General features: G+C 46.2%; 1 protein-coding gene across 1 annotated transcript; it reads right to left on the minus strand.

The window, feature by feature from the left end:
- Positions 1–8845: 8845 nt before the first annotated feature.
- plk3 (polo-like kinase 3 (Drosophila)) lies at positions 8846–15723 on the minus strand. The gene is made up of 15 exons (XM_085930476.1): positions 15353–15723; positions 14113–14220; positions 13913–14029; positions 13650–13779; positions 13413–13500; positions 13021–13116; positions 12473–12671; positions 12250–12376; positions 12007–12122; positions 11822–11936; positions 11653–11736; positions 11414–11576; positions 11193–11322; positions 11009–11119; positions 8846–10458 (listed from the first exon to the last, which is right to left on the minus strand). Exons 1-15 carry the CDS (start codon positions 15575–15577, stop codon positions 10264–10266), a joined length of 2004 nt encoding a protein of 667 aa, XP_085786602.1. The 5' UTR covers positions 15578–15723; the 3' UTR covers positions 8846–10263.
- Between the last annotated feature and the right edge of the window lie 907 nt (positions 15724–16630).

The raw sequence follows: 16630 nt of genomic DNA on the forward strand, positions 1-16630 counted from the left end.
TGAAGAATTGTTTTGATTGTGTCAGACGTAGGTGCTACCTTTTATGGGGAACTATGGCCTAAGATCTCTTCTCTTGAAGCTTCCTCATGCGGTGGCATTCGACATTCACACCATCCATATTCTTGCCCTGATGCGTTGCCAAATAAAAACCAAGCTAGGTAGGTTTCGTGGTGCAATTCATGACAGTTGAAGAGAGGACGTGGTATTGCTCTTGAATGGAATGAATGATGTAGGAAGGTGAGAGCGTGACACTCGAACATACTGTACAAACACGCTTGCGTGCGTGCTAGCGTGCTAGCGCTATGTATTGCAATAACCCCAAAGCCTCCAGTAGCGTTTTGCAAAGCGCCCACAGCAGCTCTCAAAAGCCTCTCTCTCTCTCTCCTGCTTTCTTTCCTTCCCACTCCTTTCCTTTCCTTTTCTTTTGCTTACCTCTGAAATTGCCCCCAGAGCCTTGTGTTCCCGCCATCCTTCTTTAATGATCTGACATCCTTGTATCAAACCACTTCCTGTAAATAGTAAATTGCATGTGTGCCGTTTCTGAGTGTGTTTGAGCATTTGAATCAAAGGGGCATTTGAGATCTAATATATAAATATTATTAAATATATGATGATCATAGCGCATTTCCTCAAATAGACGCAATCAAAAAACAAACGTGTACTTTGTGTCATGAGCCCAGTCCACCGCTATCATTCACACACGGCCGCTATCTAATCTCCTGCCGAAGCAAAACATGTCAACAGTTTTACCTCTCAGATGAATTGAAATAGGGTCGTGCTGGAAAGAAACGTCCTACCCGGATTGTCGTCATGATGATGTATTCAAAAAGAGGCTTGCTTTCCACTTTGAAACCAAGGCCAGTTTTCGTCCTTACTCTTTCTTCACAGAATGCGCCAATAAAGCGTTTGCATAACACTACTACAATGCCCTCCTTTGTTTCTCCTCATCCAATGTCTGACATATTGAATTCAAATCAAGATTCAGGGAAATATTAGTAACGTATCCTCCGATATATTTGTCTTTGTATTGTTCAAGCTTGACTGCACGCCGGCAGTCTTCAAATAGTTGCGGTCAAATAATTGAATCTGGTTTTACCAGTGACACTTCTTTTATCCAAATGAGTCAACAATATTAACCAAATAATCCCAAATAAATGCAAATCCCACCTGTCTACTCTTATGAGTGTCACGAAAATACAAAGCTTTTCGTCCCCAACCAAAATAGCGTGGCTTTGAAATGTGAGCCATCTAATCAGCGTGATTGATCAAAGACGCAGGATGCAAACTCACACGGCCTTCCTTCCTTCCTTCCTTCCGACCGAGTGGGCTCTTGTTAAAAAAGACAATTGAATAGGCAAATCAATTCTGCTGAGGAGCTACGCAATATTGCTGTGCCGGGGAGCGCGTGCAGTGAGATTAGCCACGTGAAAAGGAGCCAAACTCACACAAACACAGTCACACGGCCGTGACCTTTGAAGGAAGGTGACAGATGGCCCTTTCTGTGTCCAGGGGGGGAGGAGGTGAAATGATGGCTTGGGGGTCAGACATCCTTTTCTTACAAAGAACACAAGACAAGCAAATTTGCATGAATGTATACGAAAGCACGTGCGCTGGCTGGCAGGCAGGCTGGCAGGCTGGCTGGCAGGCAGGCAGGCAGGCAGGCAGGCAGGCAGGCAGGCAGGCAGGCAGGCAGGCAGGCAGGCAGGCAGGCAGGCAGGCAGGCAGGCAGGCAGGCAGGCAGGCAGGCAGGCAGGCAGGCAGGCGCCAAATCGGACATTATACCTCATTTACATATTCTACATTTTTCTCACTGATTTTGTTGGTCCAGCTGTCTCTCCCTGCTTGACCTTTCATCTGTTGTCTTGCTATTCAGTCTTTTTTTTTTTTCTGCAACAAAGCTTAGCTGAAAACCAAATCCATCTTCAATCAATTTTCCTTCAGCACAACAAAGTTGATGTCTCAGGCATGAATGATGACGACGTACATAGCCGAAGGGAATAGTGGGTCGGTTTCCTTCCGTGTGTTCTCCACGCCTCTCCACCCTGGACATGTCAGAACATGAGTTTGGAAAGTCTTCTGTCCTACCAGAGCAAAAAGAACTTTTCATCGTCACAGGCCGGGAAAACATTTTTGTGCACGTTGGTTCAGCGGATAGTTTGATTGCAGCCATCATATGATTTCTGTGTGTAAGGTGCGAGCGAGCGGTAAACATCGATTGGCCTTGATCCCGTGAGAAGGCTTCAAGACCCATGCCGGCCCACCAATGGATATGAGTCCGAGTGCGGCTTCAGAGAGGCGTGCCGTTTAGTTTTCTTTCAGGATGAGAAACTGTTATGTCCATTCTTCGTATTTTCCTCCTTTTTTTCAGAAGCTTGTCCATGGTTGCATGTGAGTGGGAGGCTTATAGGGGTCGATCCCACCTGCTGAGGACCATACAAGGCTTTTCCAAAGCTGCGCCAGCCTTTCAGCCCCCCCCCCCCATTATAAACAAACCTAAATGGATTTCTAAACCCTGACTGCTGGGGCTCATATGAATATGAATGCACGGCTCGTGCAACGTCTGCTCTCACTCCAACATAATGTCCCATCATGCAAATCCTCTTCTAAAGTCTTTGTGGCCCGCTTTATGTCGTGAGCCGTGTTTTGAGTTGTTGGTGTTAAGTGTCATGCCAGAAAGCACCACGTGAGTATTTGTTCTCATAGGTTTTGTAGAAATCTTGCCTAAGGTTTGGTCAAGATGATAGATCATTTCATGAGATTGAATAGGAAGCCCACGTGTAGCTCCTTAATGCCACTTCCAGTTGAAATGTCATATACATAGTCGTACATTTAATATAGTAGTAAAGGAATGAATAATCTATTGACCACAAACGTTGCAGCAACAGACACTATAGCAATCCTCAGTCATATAGGTATTCTTTATCCTCTGTGAGAAATGTCTCGTCTTGCCATTCTATATATCTATCTATCCTCTTGAGTGTTAGATTTGAGGAATGTAAATGGGCCAGCAGAAATCCATCAGGTGACCTCGTGATGCAACTCACTGGTTCGTCTGAAGATGTGCCGCTTGGAATGAGGCTTTCCTCACAAAAGACTCATTTTCAGGATTTGTCTGGTCTGGCGTATAGGATTATAGGAAAGCCAGTAAACACTGATAATCCTCCCTCCGCCGTTGTTTCCGAGCGATGCTGTTAGTTTTAGTCACATGAAAGCTATTTTACGTGTGATCATTTTAGCTGAGTTGGAACGTATCAGAGGTTTGCATCACACCATCCCTTACTTTTGAACGGGCGGGCGGACGGGCGATGCGCCATTTGATATCATCAAGCAAAAATAGGATGATGGATCCCGAACGCGTGGCCTAACCTTGTTTCTGAGCTGTTGCGTCATCGCCCCCCCCCCCCCTTACCTTTGGTGTTATGTCGTCACATCTGCTTGGTATTCTGCACTCGAAGGCCCGGCATGCCAGGGAAGGTGAATGTGAAGGGCAAATGAGATGTAAGTGAGGTAGATGGTGAAAAACGACGGGGACCCCCGGGAGATGCTTGGCTGTCTGCGAAGGAAGGAAGGAAGGAAGGAAGGAAGGAAGGAAGGAAGGAAGGAAGGAAGGAAGGAAGGAAGGAAGGAAGGAAGGAAGGAAGGCAGGCTATTACCTCCCCACCCCACCCCACCCTTCCATTTCTACCACTGGCTGCAGAGCTGAGGGAGACGTCCTCCTCCATCACTGCTCTCCGTGATTTCCCCCACTGCGGGTTCTTTGGGGGAAAACTTTGATTTTCATTGAGCTTTCATGACCCTCAGTCAGAAGACGGGCAACTGTCTTTCAAGGCAGTCAACATGGTCCGGCCTTCATGATTCATTCATTCTAATTTTCATGCGCATTGATCCGCCGTGACGTTGTTCTTCCGGAGCGAGTATCGATCACGTCTGCTAATGGATGCTAGCGCCTTGTTTGGTCGGATCGACTGACGATGCACGATGAATGCAAAGATGATAAACGTGTCGCACTCGGACATTGAGCGATGCAAAACGGGTTCGGCCGGCACACTTGGCAGATGGACGTGCCAAAGTAGTGATGTCATGCAATGAACACGTGCATGTTCTGCATTTGCACATTCATCTTGAGAAATCCAAGTGGTATTTGCACAAAAGAGAAGACTGCAGCCGTGTGAAAATGATCAAGTCACAAATAGCACTGTGATGATTCTTTTCTAACGTAATTTGAATTTGTTTTCATTTGGTTGAGAGCATTTTTATTCATTCCAAAATGCTTGCTTTAGTTAGGTTGTTTTTTTAAAGTCAAAGTTCAATTTGAGCATTTGTCATTGATAAGTTTCCGTTAATAATTGCCCAGCCCCTCTTTTGGATTTATCAGTGGAAAGAAGCAAAGGTTGGCCATTCACGCTTAGTTTAAGCGTGATAAGACATCCACGTGTGACATTTGACACCTGAGGTGTTGATGATGTTCACAAGGAGAAAGCTTTCCAGATCTTTTTTGGAATTGAGATCCTCCCATTGGCCCCAGTTTGTGAGGTGAGAAGGCTGAGCAATGGAAAAGACCATTTCTTGCAAAAGGACAAGCACAATATCGTGCACGTCCAAATTGTATAGATGACAATCTGAGGCTGACTCGCACTGCCGTGCCATTGGAATGAGCCGATTCCAATAAGACATCCTGTCGACGGATCGTGCTTGTGTGTCAGTGGGTGGAGGGGGCGCTCGTGTCAAACTCCACTGGGACAAAGAATGGAAAAGTGACAATTGGCGGATTTCAAAGATTGCTCGAGTGTAAGACGGCGGCGGGCGATAGCAACTGGCGTGTGAATGTGGGTGGGCCCGTCAAACCCGGCAGGGCTTCAGACTCCTAAAGAGAAGGAATGTTTTCAAATATGACAGATGTTTGGATCACTCTCCTGGAAAATGAGCCCAAAATGGCTTCATGAGCACTTCAGCTATTTCTAGTCAATTGGCATTCATTCTTGATATGCTTGAAGAACTGAGCCTTTACATGATGGCAACCTTGTCAAAAGTGGAATGTTTTGGAATGCCTGCAAAGACTACTCTGATGTCACGTGACAGCGCCGTTCCCATCTGGCTTCCTTTGATTTGGCCATTTTATGACCGCTCACTACTCGCGTGCACAGGCGAGTTCCCGAGAATTCACTTCGAAGTGTGCTGTAAATGTATGCATGTTTGTTTGTAGGTATTATCTTGACAGTTGTTTTTGTTATCGTCGATTCCAACGAGGTCGGATACACCTCAGTATTGAGTCGCCGCGCTTGCCCCTTTTTTCCCTCGCAGCCAAAACAAAGTCACGTGAGGTTATAATCGCTTCCAATAGTACAAACCATCTCACTAAAATGATAGCAGAGCCACAATAAATGAGCTGGATAGAAGCTTATCTTATCTGTAGACTAGAGGCTGACATTCACGTGAGCGCCATCTTGCTCAACTTTGTCCACGAGAAATATGGTTCATTTATGAGCTCTTTCTTTCCTATTTGGACAAGCAATGGGCCTATTTACTTGTTCAACTGAGGACAAGTGTGCAAAACTGCTAAGCGGGCAAAGTGTTTCTTTGTTGTTGCATGCACAGTGGCAAAACAAGGCTCCAATTGCTCATACGCGTGAAATAGCGTTTGTTTTTTCTGATAAGGGAAATATAAAAAGCAGATATGAAAATCAGCGGAATGAAAATGAACTATTATGGCTCGCCTCCACACTTGATATGACACCTGACTACCATCCAATAAAATTCCAATTTGTCAGCATCTGATTACATCTCCAAAACAGCTTCTTCTTGAAAACCGAGCAAATCTATAAATAGATATGGCGTGATCTCTCGTGTGTCTCCGCCCAGCTTTTCGCGTCCTATGAGCCGCCACGTTAAATGTCCCATGGTGCATCCTTTAATGTATGAAAGTGTATGGATCAGTAAGTAGGTTTTCAAAGCAGACAGACAAATGAGGCAAAAATGAAAACAAAGTGTGGAGCAACACAGGGCCTCCCTCACTCTACGAATGAGGCCGGCCACATGAGTGGCTTTCCGCAACATTCATTACAAATGAAATGAAAACAACAACTTGTAGGTACTGAGGTGTGACATCCTCGTTAGATCTTCTTATGCATCATGTTGGCAAATGTTCAAACCAAAAAGAAAGCCTTCTAGCGCTTCCGTGTCGATGGAATCGCTCCCTCCCGGGCTGAGGAAATGCACCTTAAAAAGTCTCAGACTAAATGGCACTTTGTTTCAAAACGTGAGCCACGCACAAACCCAGAAATTCCGAAAGTAGACACGTGGAATTTTGCCACGTTGGCTGAAAGTTGCATGGTGACACAAAGGCTCTTGGTCATATGAGCGGTCCGCTCCACTCTAAATGAGCTCATTCAATCATGTGAGTGTTGCTTGGTCACACTCATGATGCTGATGACTGGGGAGTAAGCAATACACATATCACAAGCTATTACTATATTGATGCCACGGGTGCCCTCTTTGGGGTGGGTGGGCGGTTGGGCGCAAGGATACATTTCAACCCTCCCCCCCCCCCAAATCTTTTGCCGGGTTACGTCATCTGGCTGTCTTTTGGCCGTCTTTTGCTCATCTGTTCTTCAAGCTGCGCATTACTTGGTCTCGTCAGCAGTAGCGGAGACATTCATGGATTAACAGGCTCGCGCTCAAGGTTGCTTCAATATACCTACAGTCAAGGGGGAGGACGTGTTGAGCCTTCATTCGTTCATTCATTCGTTCATTCATTCATTCATTCAAAAAAACAAGAGGCTCAAGAGCCAGCCTTGTGAAAAGCTGAAAAACAGTGCAGCCATACTGACATCGCCTTTGCCATTCATCACCCAAAAAGGACTTTTTGGGTGGGGATTTCCTTACGAACAACATGTCATTCATTCTCTTTCTTTTAATTTCCCATCTCATATGATAAATGTTTTGAACTTTTGAAATCTTTTGACTCAGAAAGCAATTCCATAGCAACGTAAACATTTTTTTTTTGTTTTTTTTTTTTCATGTCGCTGACTTTAGTAACTTCCTCTGCAGCACGAGTAACTTATCTGTGTGACTCCTGCTCTATGTGGGTGGTGTTCTTCTCTGCGTGTGTGTGTGTGTGTGAGACAGGATGTGTGATAATCTTCGATGATCTTTCTACAAAGTCGTTGCCCGCCAACCTATAAATAGTTGAGGTCTTTCCACATGCAAACACTTTCTACGTGTGGCTCGGCCATGCTCCGGCAAATCGACAGCAGGACGTCCGCACTTTTGAAGAGTGAAAAAATAAACGCTTTTGAAGATGTGTCTAAAAGTGGAGATTGAAAAAAAAAAATAAAGAAATGGGCATGATCACACATTTAAGATGTGAATGGCAGAACCGCCGTCGCTCAAAAGGTCAACTCGAAATCTTGTCACAGTTTAAAAAAGGGGCAAGAAGAGAAGAAGCAGTTGGCAAAATGGGAAGGGACAGTTTTCCGATAAAGAAGGAAAAATCGCACGCAGAATGGTGGGAAGGGAAAGAAAGCTGATGAAAGCGACAGCAATGAGTCAAAAAATGAGAGGAAACCATCAAAGCCTGGCCTGGAATTTACAGGAAGCAAGGGCATGATGACAGTGGCCTTTCTCACACACACACACACACACACACGAGGGAAAACTCTTGAGGAAACACAAGTTAGTAATTAGCTGAAATTGTCCCTCCCTACTTAGATGTCTGGCCTAACCCTAACCCCGCCGTCATCATCTTGGTGTCTCTGCTTCCAGATGTTTGACTTCCTGGCCAGCTCACTCTTTGCTTTTGGCTCTCTCCGCGAAAGTGGATCATTACATCCAACGACGAGGCAAAAATAGAATTGAGGAAGATCCGGTTGGTTCAGATCCTCGACAGGCCAAACCAGCGCCGTGTTTCTAGCAAGCGTAGCCATACTTGAGGCAAATCAAGAAAGCAGTAGGCAGGCTGCAAAACAACAAGCATTTCTCCTGAAATCTCCACAAGGTTGGCAGACAGCAGATTGCTAGCAGGCCCAACGTCTGCCCGGGCTTCTTTGTTCTGCTGATGGGACGCAGGGGCAGAGGGGAATGTTCAAAAGGAAACACACATTTCCTGGCGGGCGGGCGGCGTGACGTGCACAAGTGATGCACGGCACGAGTGTGACATCAGCACGGACGTGAAAAAAGGAAGAGCATCCCTTCCCCACATGCCACCCACTGGGTTGGACTTCCAACAGGCTTCTGCTGTTTGTGAACGTCCCGCTTGAACTCACATGGACCTTTCCCAAAACAAGTGTTTCTCATCCATCTCCTAACACTTTACTTGCCTAACTCAAGTTACTTTCTATCACGTCGAGTTGCTTTATAAGACTTGCTTACTTCCGTTTTTTGTGAGTTACTTATCGTGTACTATATCGCCTTTGTTGCATCTACCTTCCATTGCTTTTTAGAAATGATTTCATTTTGCTTCCTTTGTTTTGTGTTGATTTGATTTGACTGACTCCTTGTTGCTCATGGCATAGTGTAAGGTCTTAACCTCAATCTGTTTTGTCTTGTTCTTGAGAACACGGCACATTTGGAATTCCATTTTTTCCACATTGAGCAACTGTGGATACTGAACATGCACGACTAAAAAGCACATGGGCTAAGAATGTGACAGACAGTAGGTCGACATTTTGACGATGGCAAATCAGCACATTTCCACAGCCGACTCAAAGTTGCAGAACTCGTTGGCCTACTTTCATGTCGGTCCTTAAGATCCGGCGCTAATCATTTAGGGACAACTGTTTACATCTCAGACACTAGAGTTTGCTGAGTGAGAAACAGCACTTTGTTGAAAGAGTGAAACCATTTCCTTTTCAATAAACTTTATTTTTGTCCCATTCCCCACATACAATACAATACAAAAAGTGTGAGCAGAATTGAACATTACCTTGTGTCAAGACCATTCGTTTACACAATAAATAATAAAAAAAAAAAAAAAAACCTCAATAAATAAAAAAAATAAATTAACAGCCAGAAAAATAAAGACTTTGATCATCAGACTCGTTTTCACAATGTTTCTGAAAACACGACACTCGGACGAGACATTTTGCTTTCCGGGGTCACAGCTTTGAGGATACAAAACTCTCGGGTGGAGAAAACCAACGGAAAAGGGTCACAGTAAGACGCACGCGTATAAGCTTTTCTTCTTGCTGGGGATTATACGTTGATGAGAGAGAGCGGGTTCATTTTAAAAGCTTAGGTATTGACAGTGTAGCGCCGGTGCCAAAGCCGTCAGCTTGACATTCACCAATGAGGCTTGTTATTGCACTATACAGACATCCCTCACAAAGGCACTTTTCACCCTCTCCTTCATTTGTCCCCTCGCCTTCTTCAGTTTCCCCGACCCAACCTATGTGTCAATTAAAAAGTCGAGAATCAAACTAAAAGTAAACAGGCTTTTTGGTATTGAATTAAAATCAAATAAAACTGGTGAGGGTATAGATTTAAAAAAAACAAAACAAAACATGGATTTCCAGAAAACAAAAATTGTGCATTATGGTGTCTCACCCCTAGCCCCTTAACTACTCCGTGTACCATCAAGAAAATGGGTGACAATGAGGCAGAAGAAGCCATTAACGCAAAAGGCTCTCGCCAAACCTCACCGTCTAAATACGGCCAGGAATGTCATATGTGCGTGTGAGGTAAATCAAGATCGGCGCGTGATCTATTGCTGGCTCATTATTTTGTAAAAACTGAAGAAATAGAAAAAAAAAAAAAAGTGCAGTGTCCACAGGTCTGGAAGCAGCAGAGGGAAGGGGGAGAAAAAAAAAAAAAAAAAAGATCACATCATCACCACCACCACCAGCAGCAGCAGCAGCACCACCACCACCACCACCGTGTGTTTAACCAATACAAGTTGCAATTTAAAGTGTTTAGTTACCATGGAGACACCAAACCCAGCACTAACTAATCGATAAGAGGCGCAAAGCGGCAGGCTCCATTGGCACCATGCAACCAAGTAGAAGGAAAATCCATAGTTCGGTTAAACTTTTTTTTTTGGCATCCATCATGGAGTGTCCAATCATTAGACGTTGTCTGGACAGGCACAGACCCCAAAGGTCAAGACGATCGACATCTGATCCAAATGGCCAGAAGTATCATATCAGCTGCCACGTACGGCACCAGTCCACACGAGGCCCGTTACGGCGCTAGCTGGCTGCTTGCTGTCAACCGCTCATAAAGCCTCCAAAGTCACAGTTGGCCAGTCTGATTTGCTTTGTTTTCTCCTCCTCAGGCATCAGCGTGGTGCTGCAGGAGATGGAGCACGTATCGGAGGCGGTGCCGCAGTTCGGCCGTGCAGCCCATCTCGCTCAGCATGCTGAGGAGGTACGTGTAGGAAACGCGCTCGCGGCTGATGTAGGTCAGCATGTACGAGTCCGACGACTTGGACAGGATGATCTTGGTGTGGTCTGTGTAGAAGTTCACCTAGACGCAAGGAAGGCAGAGGAGAATGGAGTCAGCCATCTTGGGGGCTCATTTACAAACAATGCAGTGATTCAAATTCCAATACATTTCCCTGGTGGAATAGTTTCAAAAACGCCAAAAAGGTGGGAAAAAAAAAAAAAAAAAAAACAGGTAGCACTGTACTGTTGAACTAATTTTGCCCAGTCTCATTGGTATGACGTCGATATTTACAAAGTCTTCCAAATGGCGAGTCTTATATTGTTCAACTGTTGTGCAGTTGCAAATAGTCATCTCTGGAATGTGGAAGGAAAAAAAAAAAAAAATCAATCAATAAATCAGCGACTTGAAAAGTGACAACCATTTGGAGGCTGTCACAGAAGCGTGAACACCTCAGTAACACCATAAAAAGAAAGAATTTAAAAAAAAAACCCCACTTGATTTACTAGTTGCTAAATTTAACCAGGCGCCAGGTTAGCACTAACTAAAAAAGTACGCCTGCCGTACGTGTAGGGCCAAGTCGCACGATTGTTTCCCCAGCTGCCATTATTATTTTGTCAGGCTTTTGACGAACCTGCAGCGTTCCATTGTTGAAGAGCATGACGAGCGCGTGGTCAGTCTTCACCCACTGCAGCAGCAGAGGAGGAGGACCAGGAACTTGCTCATGACAGTGAATATCGCCACCCTGTCGGTCGGTCATCCAAACAGAGTCACTCATCTGGACTTGATTGTTAACTCTGCCCTTCATTTTCTCATACCTCCATGAGATTTTGTTCCATGTAGTTGGCCATGAGCTCTACAATTTGTTTCTGGCTCCGAAGCTGCTCCGGTAGCGAGCTCGCCGGGAAGCTAAAGTGCTTGTTGTTAGTCAAGCAGTAGTGGACCGTCCTGGGGGGGGGGGGGGGGAACACCACAAAGCCTCACTCAATATTTGTGTTTCTTAACTCTTGAACGCTATCGGCTGAGGCTTGGCACTCACTTGCGCTGGTCGCAGAGGCTGAGGTGCGTTCCTTCGTTGAAGAGCACTCCGATGCTTTGGTCTGACAGCTGGTAGCCAAAACCGTATTTGTTGGAATAGTCCACCCATTTGGTGACCCACAGGAAGGACTGTGGCCCGGAGAGGCACGGCGGGTTTCTGGCGGCTGCGGAAATGACAACCGAGGTTCAGGAAAAGAGCACACTCTTTGGCAATGCCATGCCATGCCATGCGTTGCTTACCTGCAGGCATAACGGCCAAGCAGCCATTGAGAACCTTCATGGCGCATTCAGCCACAACGGAGGGAGTGATGACATCATCACACGCTGGGGGGGGGGGAAAAAAAAAAAAGAATGAATGTTGCCTTTCAACTCAGTGGAATGATTACAAAGCGACATAACGCAAGCCTACGTTCAGAGCTGCTAGCCATGGTGCCTTTGAAGGAACGCGAGATTGACTTCCTGGATTCCTCCTCAGCCGCAGTCTGCTCCAGAGGCACCGAGCTGACCGGCTGAGCGGTGGGCACCTGGAGAGAGTAGACCTTCATTTCACAGCGGCGACTCAAGTCAAATCTCAATGCCGTGAAATAGCCCTACCTCATTTGGGCCCACGGTTTTGTAGCTGATCTGGCGGTTGATGGAGCACTTGACGATGCCGGACACCAGCTTGGAAATATCTTTGTCCTCCTTCTCCTCGCATGGCGCCTTCTCCACTGCAACACGATGACGTAAAATGAAAGTTGCGAGACAAAGCCACCCATGCATTTCAGTTCCCGCGAGACACAAGCAGCCTCGTCTCAAGACAATTCATTCCCATGGACATATTTGCGCTTTATTTACCTTTTGCTTTTTTCTTGCCAAAGAGGCTCTTGGCCACTTTGGTGAAGAATTTCTTGGCCGGGCTGGGGGGGTGGAGCTCGGGCACCATTACACAGCTGTTGGGGGGAAGTTTGTCGGGGGTGAAACCCTGCGGGGGACCGCAGACAAAGAAAGACCCTTAGTTAAGTGCTGCTAGCGGCACAGGTGACCTCACACTTGATGCTCGCTGCTGGTGAATAATTACTTTGGTGAAGAATTCATGGTGGAGAATTTGATCCAGCGTGAGCCTGTCGCTTGGGGTTTTCTGCAGGACGCCCGAGATGAGTTTCTGGGCGGCGGGCGAGAGCCCAGAGGGGAGGTTGTAGCGAACTTCCTTGATGCATTTGTACGTCTCTTTCAGGTCCAGAGTCTCAAAGGGCGGGTTGCCGCACATCAACGTGTACCTGAACAAGAGGAAAGCCGCCGGGTCAACTTCACGACTAACTTGTCTGCAGCACCCAGAAAACAAGTAAGTGAGAGGGGCTTCTTATTTTGTTTTGTTTTTTCCTCTTCCAGGCAGTGTCAAATGTCATGTTTCTATGCCACCGACCGCTATAAAATGCTCCCGTGGCCTTAAATGAACCCCAGGCTGTAGTCTAGACCAAGCTAGACAGGGCACATTCTGTCCCGGTTGGTTTCACAATTGAGCGAGGACGTTGGCCGTTTCTTGTTCCAGCACGCTCTTCCAACACGGAACCACTTCAAGGCCGACCGACACAAACGTGCTAGCTTACGCAAACGGGGTCGACTTACATGACGCAACCGAGGGACCAAACGTCTGACTCGGTGCCATGGCCCTGCCTGTTGAGCACCTCGGGGGCCAAGTAGTTGGGGGTTCCGCAGATGGTCCTAAGAGGGAGGGAGGGAGGGAGGGAGAGACAGAAAAACGATTTTGACACTCTGCTATTCCACGGCAAAGTGTCAAATCTGCAAAGCGGTTTCAGTGATTGGGAAAGTGTGCATGACTGGGCAGAAAAAAATGGTGTAAGCCATTTGATTCAACTGCACACCTTGAACTAGAAACGCAGAGTGAATGTTGCGTAACATTGTGCGTCATCACCCAATTGGTAGAAATGGCAGGCAATGCTATTGGTATTCTATCCCAAAAGCAGAAAATATGGGAGATAGTTTAAAAACAAACTTACTTTTTCCTCTGCTCAACAGTTTCCAGCTTGGCGGCTAAGCCAAAATCTCCCAATCGTAGTTCCATGTTTTCATTCACAAAGAAGTTGCCTGGAAAAGAGACAAGCATTTTTTCCCTCCTCCAAAGTCAGCATTCCGCAGCGCGGCAGATACTTTGGATGGACGTTTGCAACATTCCAGTCATAGCAGCGCCCCTGCCCCGCCCCTGCCCCGCCCCTGCCCCGCCCCTGCCGCCATACCTAGTTTGAGATCTCTGTGCAGGATGCCTCTGCTGTGGAGATACTTGAGGCCCGATATGATCTGCCTGAGGTAATATCGCACTTCGGGCTCAGTCAACGTGTGTCTCGCCTTCCATATGTGCGCCAGTGACTGTCGGGGGAAGGGAGGGGGTTAGCCGAAGCAACGAGCCGACGGCCGTAACCTTCGGGAAGACAACGGCGACTGCGCCAAACGGTCACATTGCATTTGTTGAATGCGCAGAGGCTAATTCCGGACAACTCACCTTGCGACTACAAAGCTCCAGAAATATGTAGATGTTATCCTGGTCCTCGAAATGGTGAGAGAACTTCACCACGTGCTTGTGCGACAGGGTTTTGTGCAACTCGATCTCATTGGTGATCTGCCACGAAATAAAAGGAGACCGTGAGTCGCCGTTTCCTTTGCGATAGGGGACGTTCAAACAAGGAACAAGAACGGCGATACCTTGTCCCTCTGGTGCGGTTTGGACACCCTGCTTTGCGGAATGACTTTGACGGCAAACATTTTGTTGTTAGACAGGTCCGTCATCTCGTAGCATCGTGCAAAACCGCCCTTGGGGAGAAGAAGAGTAGTGATTAGACTGGAATGAGGTGAAATAACCTGCATAACTTTAGCACAGGAGCGACACACGCCTTCATTGAACCTAGAAATTCCCATTGACAGCAATGAGTACATTTTCTTCCCAAGGCAATAATGAACTGGAAGAGTTAGAGAGGAAAAAGTGAAATGTGCGCATTTTTTTTTGTGGCAAAAGTCTTCCTGCTTTTTAGCATGCCTATATCTCAGCAGCAGCAAAATGTGTTAGATTTTTTTTTTTTTATCATGAGGGAATCTCATTTGATTGTCATCCACTGCACGAGGGACTTTAAATTGCACACATGACGGAAACTGCCACCACTAGGTTACATTAAAGAAAGGTTGAAACATCATTTGATGGACGACTCGAAAAAAAAAAAAAAAAAAGGGAAAAAAAACCTTGGGAAGGAAAATGGAGAAATGAACAGATGGAATATGGGGAAATCCATATACACTGCTCTGATGAACCTCTCGTTTTCCCTAACATATCCCAAACATTGATTGGCGCACCACATGGGGGGGGGGGGGGGGACGGGGGGGACGAGTGAAATAGCCACCCTTAGCTTCGATTACATGCTCGGCCAAACAGCAATTGAATTCAAAAGACATTTGCGTTTTAAAAAGCAGATACAAGTCATGCTTTTCAGCCTCGGGCGGGCATAACCAGCGTCAGTTGCATGCAAAAATAAAAATTGGACGATGGCAGGCCGGCAGGCCGGCAGGCTTGCTGCATTCTCATTAACCGTGAAAGTGACGTTTGTCGACGGCTCTGCGGCATCTCACAGGCCAGACATGATTTGGCAGCAGCGAAGCAAGCGAGCGAGCGATGACATGGCTATTTCTCCACATAATAATCATCATCGCAAATGAATAGACGAAAAGAAAAATGCATCTTTGGAGGTGCAATGTATGTCGGGTAGAAGGAAGAAAAAAAAAGCCCTCCACATTTTCTGCCAAAACTGGCACACCTTGCTATACTCATTGCACACACCTGCAACACAGCCGCGAGCGAGCGAGCGAGCGAGCAATTCCGTCCGTCCGTCCGTCCGTCCGTCCACATACAACATGGCAACGACATACAAGTGAAATGACACGTTCAAGTAAGTACCTTTCCCAAAAGCTTCCCTTTACTGTACGAGCGTCCCGTTCTCGCGTCGGTTATGACATGCGCCAGCTCCGGTTTGGCAGACTCGGATTTCGAGCGGCCAGCTTTGGCCCCCGGAGCGCCGGCTTGCTGCGCCGCTGCTCCTTCGGCTGCGGGCTTCGTGGTGAAATCCGCATTCATGGCGTGGCACGACAGGCGCTGCGCCGCCGTAAAACAACCCAGATCCATTCAAGGCGGAAAACAAAACACACGCAAAAACACTAAGAGTCCTATTCGGAAGCGAAGCTGGTGTGTTCGGGAAGGGGGCGGACTGATGGATGGATGGATGGATGGGTGGACGGACGGATTGATGGACGGTCGTCCGCTCGTGTCGATCAATCCATCTGTTATGAACGCGCAGAAAGCACCACAATGACTATTTATAGGCGCTGGTGATGTCACAAAACTGGGCGCGGTTAGGCGGACAGCTATGCCAATCAAAATCAAAGAGAAATGTGAATGGAAAGAAAAGAAAAGAAAAGAACGCGTAGACCTTTTATGTTTACGACTATATATATACCTTGTCAGTTCCGTAAACAAGTTGCTTTGCATTGAGATAGGAATTCAGTCAGTCCGCAAACCTCAAATCGTCTTTTTCCGTTGAAATGAATGGAAACATCATGAATCCGTCGCAGCCTTCCCCCTAAAACAAACAACAAAAAACCCAATAAGTGTTGTGTATCTTAATGTGCAAAAATAGGATTCATAAAAGCCTAAAGTAATAACATAAAGTAGAATTTTAAAAAAATCACAATGTTTTTATCACTGTGTATGTCGAATAGCCTCTGTGGTGCGCTTTTCTTGTGTACCCACATTTGCCACATGAGAGCAGTATTTATATATTATTCATTGAAAGATCTCAGCTCATCAGTACGGCACTAATATTAGTCATTCTTCACTAAAGATAGGAAGAAAAGACCGTTATAGTGTCCTTCTACGTGTGTTGCTCAACTGGTTGTGCTGGTCTTACACTATGTGCGCTGAAAGGTTTATTGTGTTTTACGACAAAAAAAGTCAGACAAAATTGAGTCTTGATCTGAAAGTCTCTACATAGTTACTGATTTAAAGTACAACACGTTGCATTGTGGAATGGTCTAGCCGCAACGTTCGTTTCCTGCCTAAGTCACCCAACCCACTTAAGTTGCTCAAATCACTGCTGCCGTCTAGTGGACAAAAGCTTTGTCGCATAGTTATTATAACGTCAGTTTACGGCAAACGTTTCGCGTTCATATTTACTGTACG

This window comes from Syngnathus leptorhynchus, chromosome 14 (genome assembly GCF_054491065.1).
Source record: "Syngnathus leptorhynchus isolate UIUO chromosome 14, UIUO_Slep, whole genome shotgun sequence".
Taxonomy (NCBI): domain Eukaryota; kingdom Metazoa; phylum Chordata; class Actinopteri; order Syngnathiformes; family Syngnathidae; genus Syngnathus; species Syngnathus leptorhynchus.

Excerpts from the sequence above, each read along its gene's own strand:
- plk3 (XM_085930476.1), bottom strand. The coding sequence starts at position 15,577 with ATGGATCTGGGTTGTTTTACGGCGGCGCAGCGCCTGTCGTGCCACGCC. Across the intron at positions 13,117-13,412 it reads ACTGTTGAGCAGAGGAAAAA|GACCATCTGCGGAACCCCCA; the intron begins GTAAGTTTGTTT and ends CCTCCCTCTTAG. Across the intron at positions 12,377-12,472 it reads ACCATGAATTCTTCACCAAA|GGTTTCACCCCCGACAAACT; the intron begins GTAATTATTCAC and ends GGTCCCCCGCAG.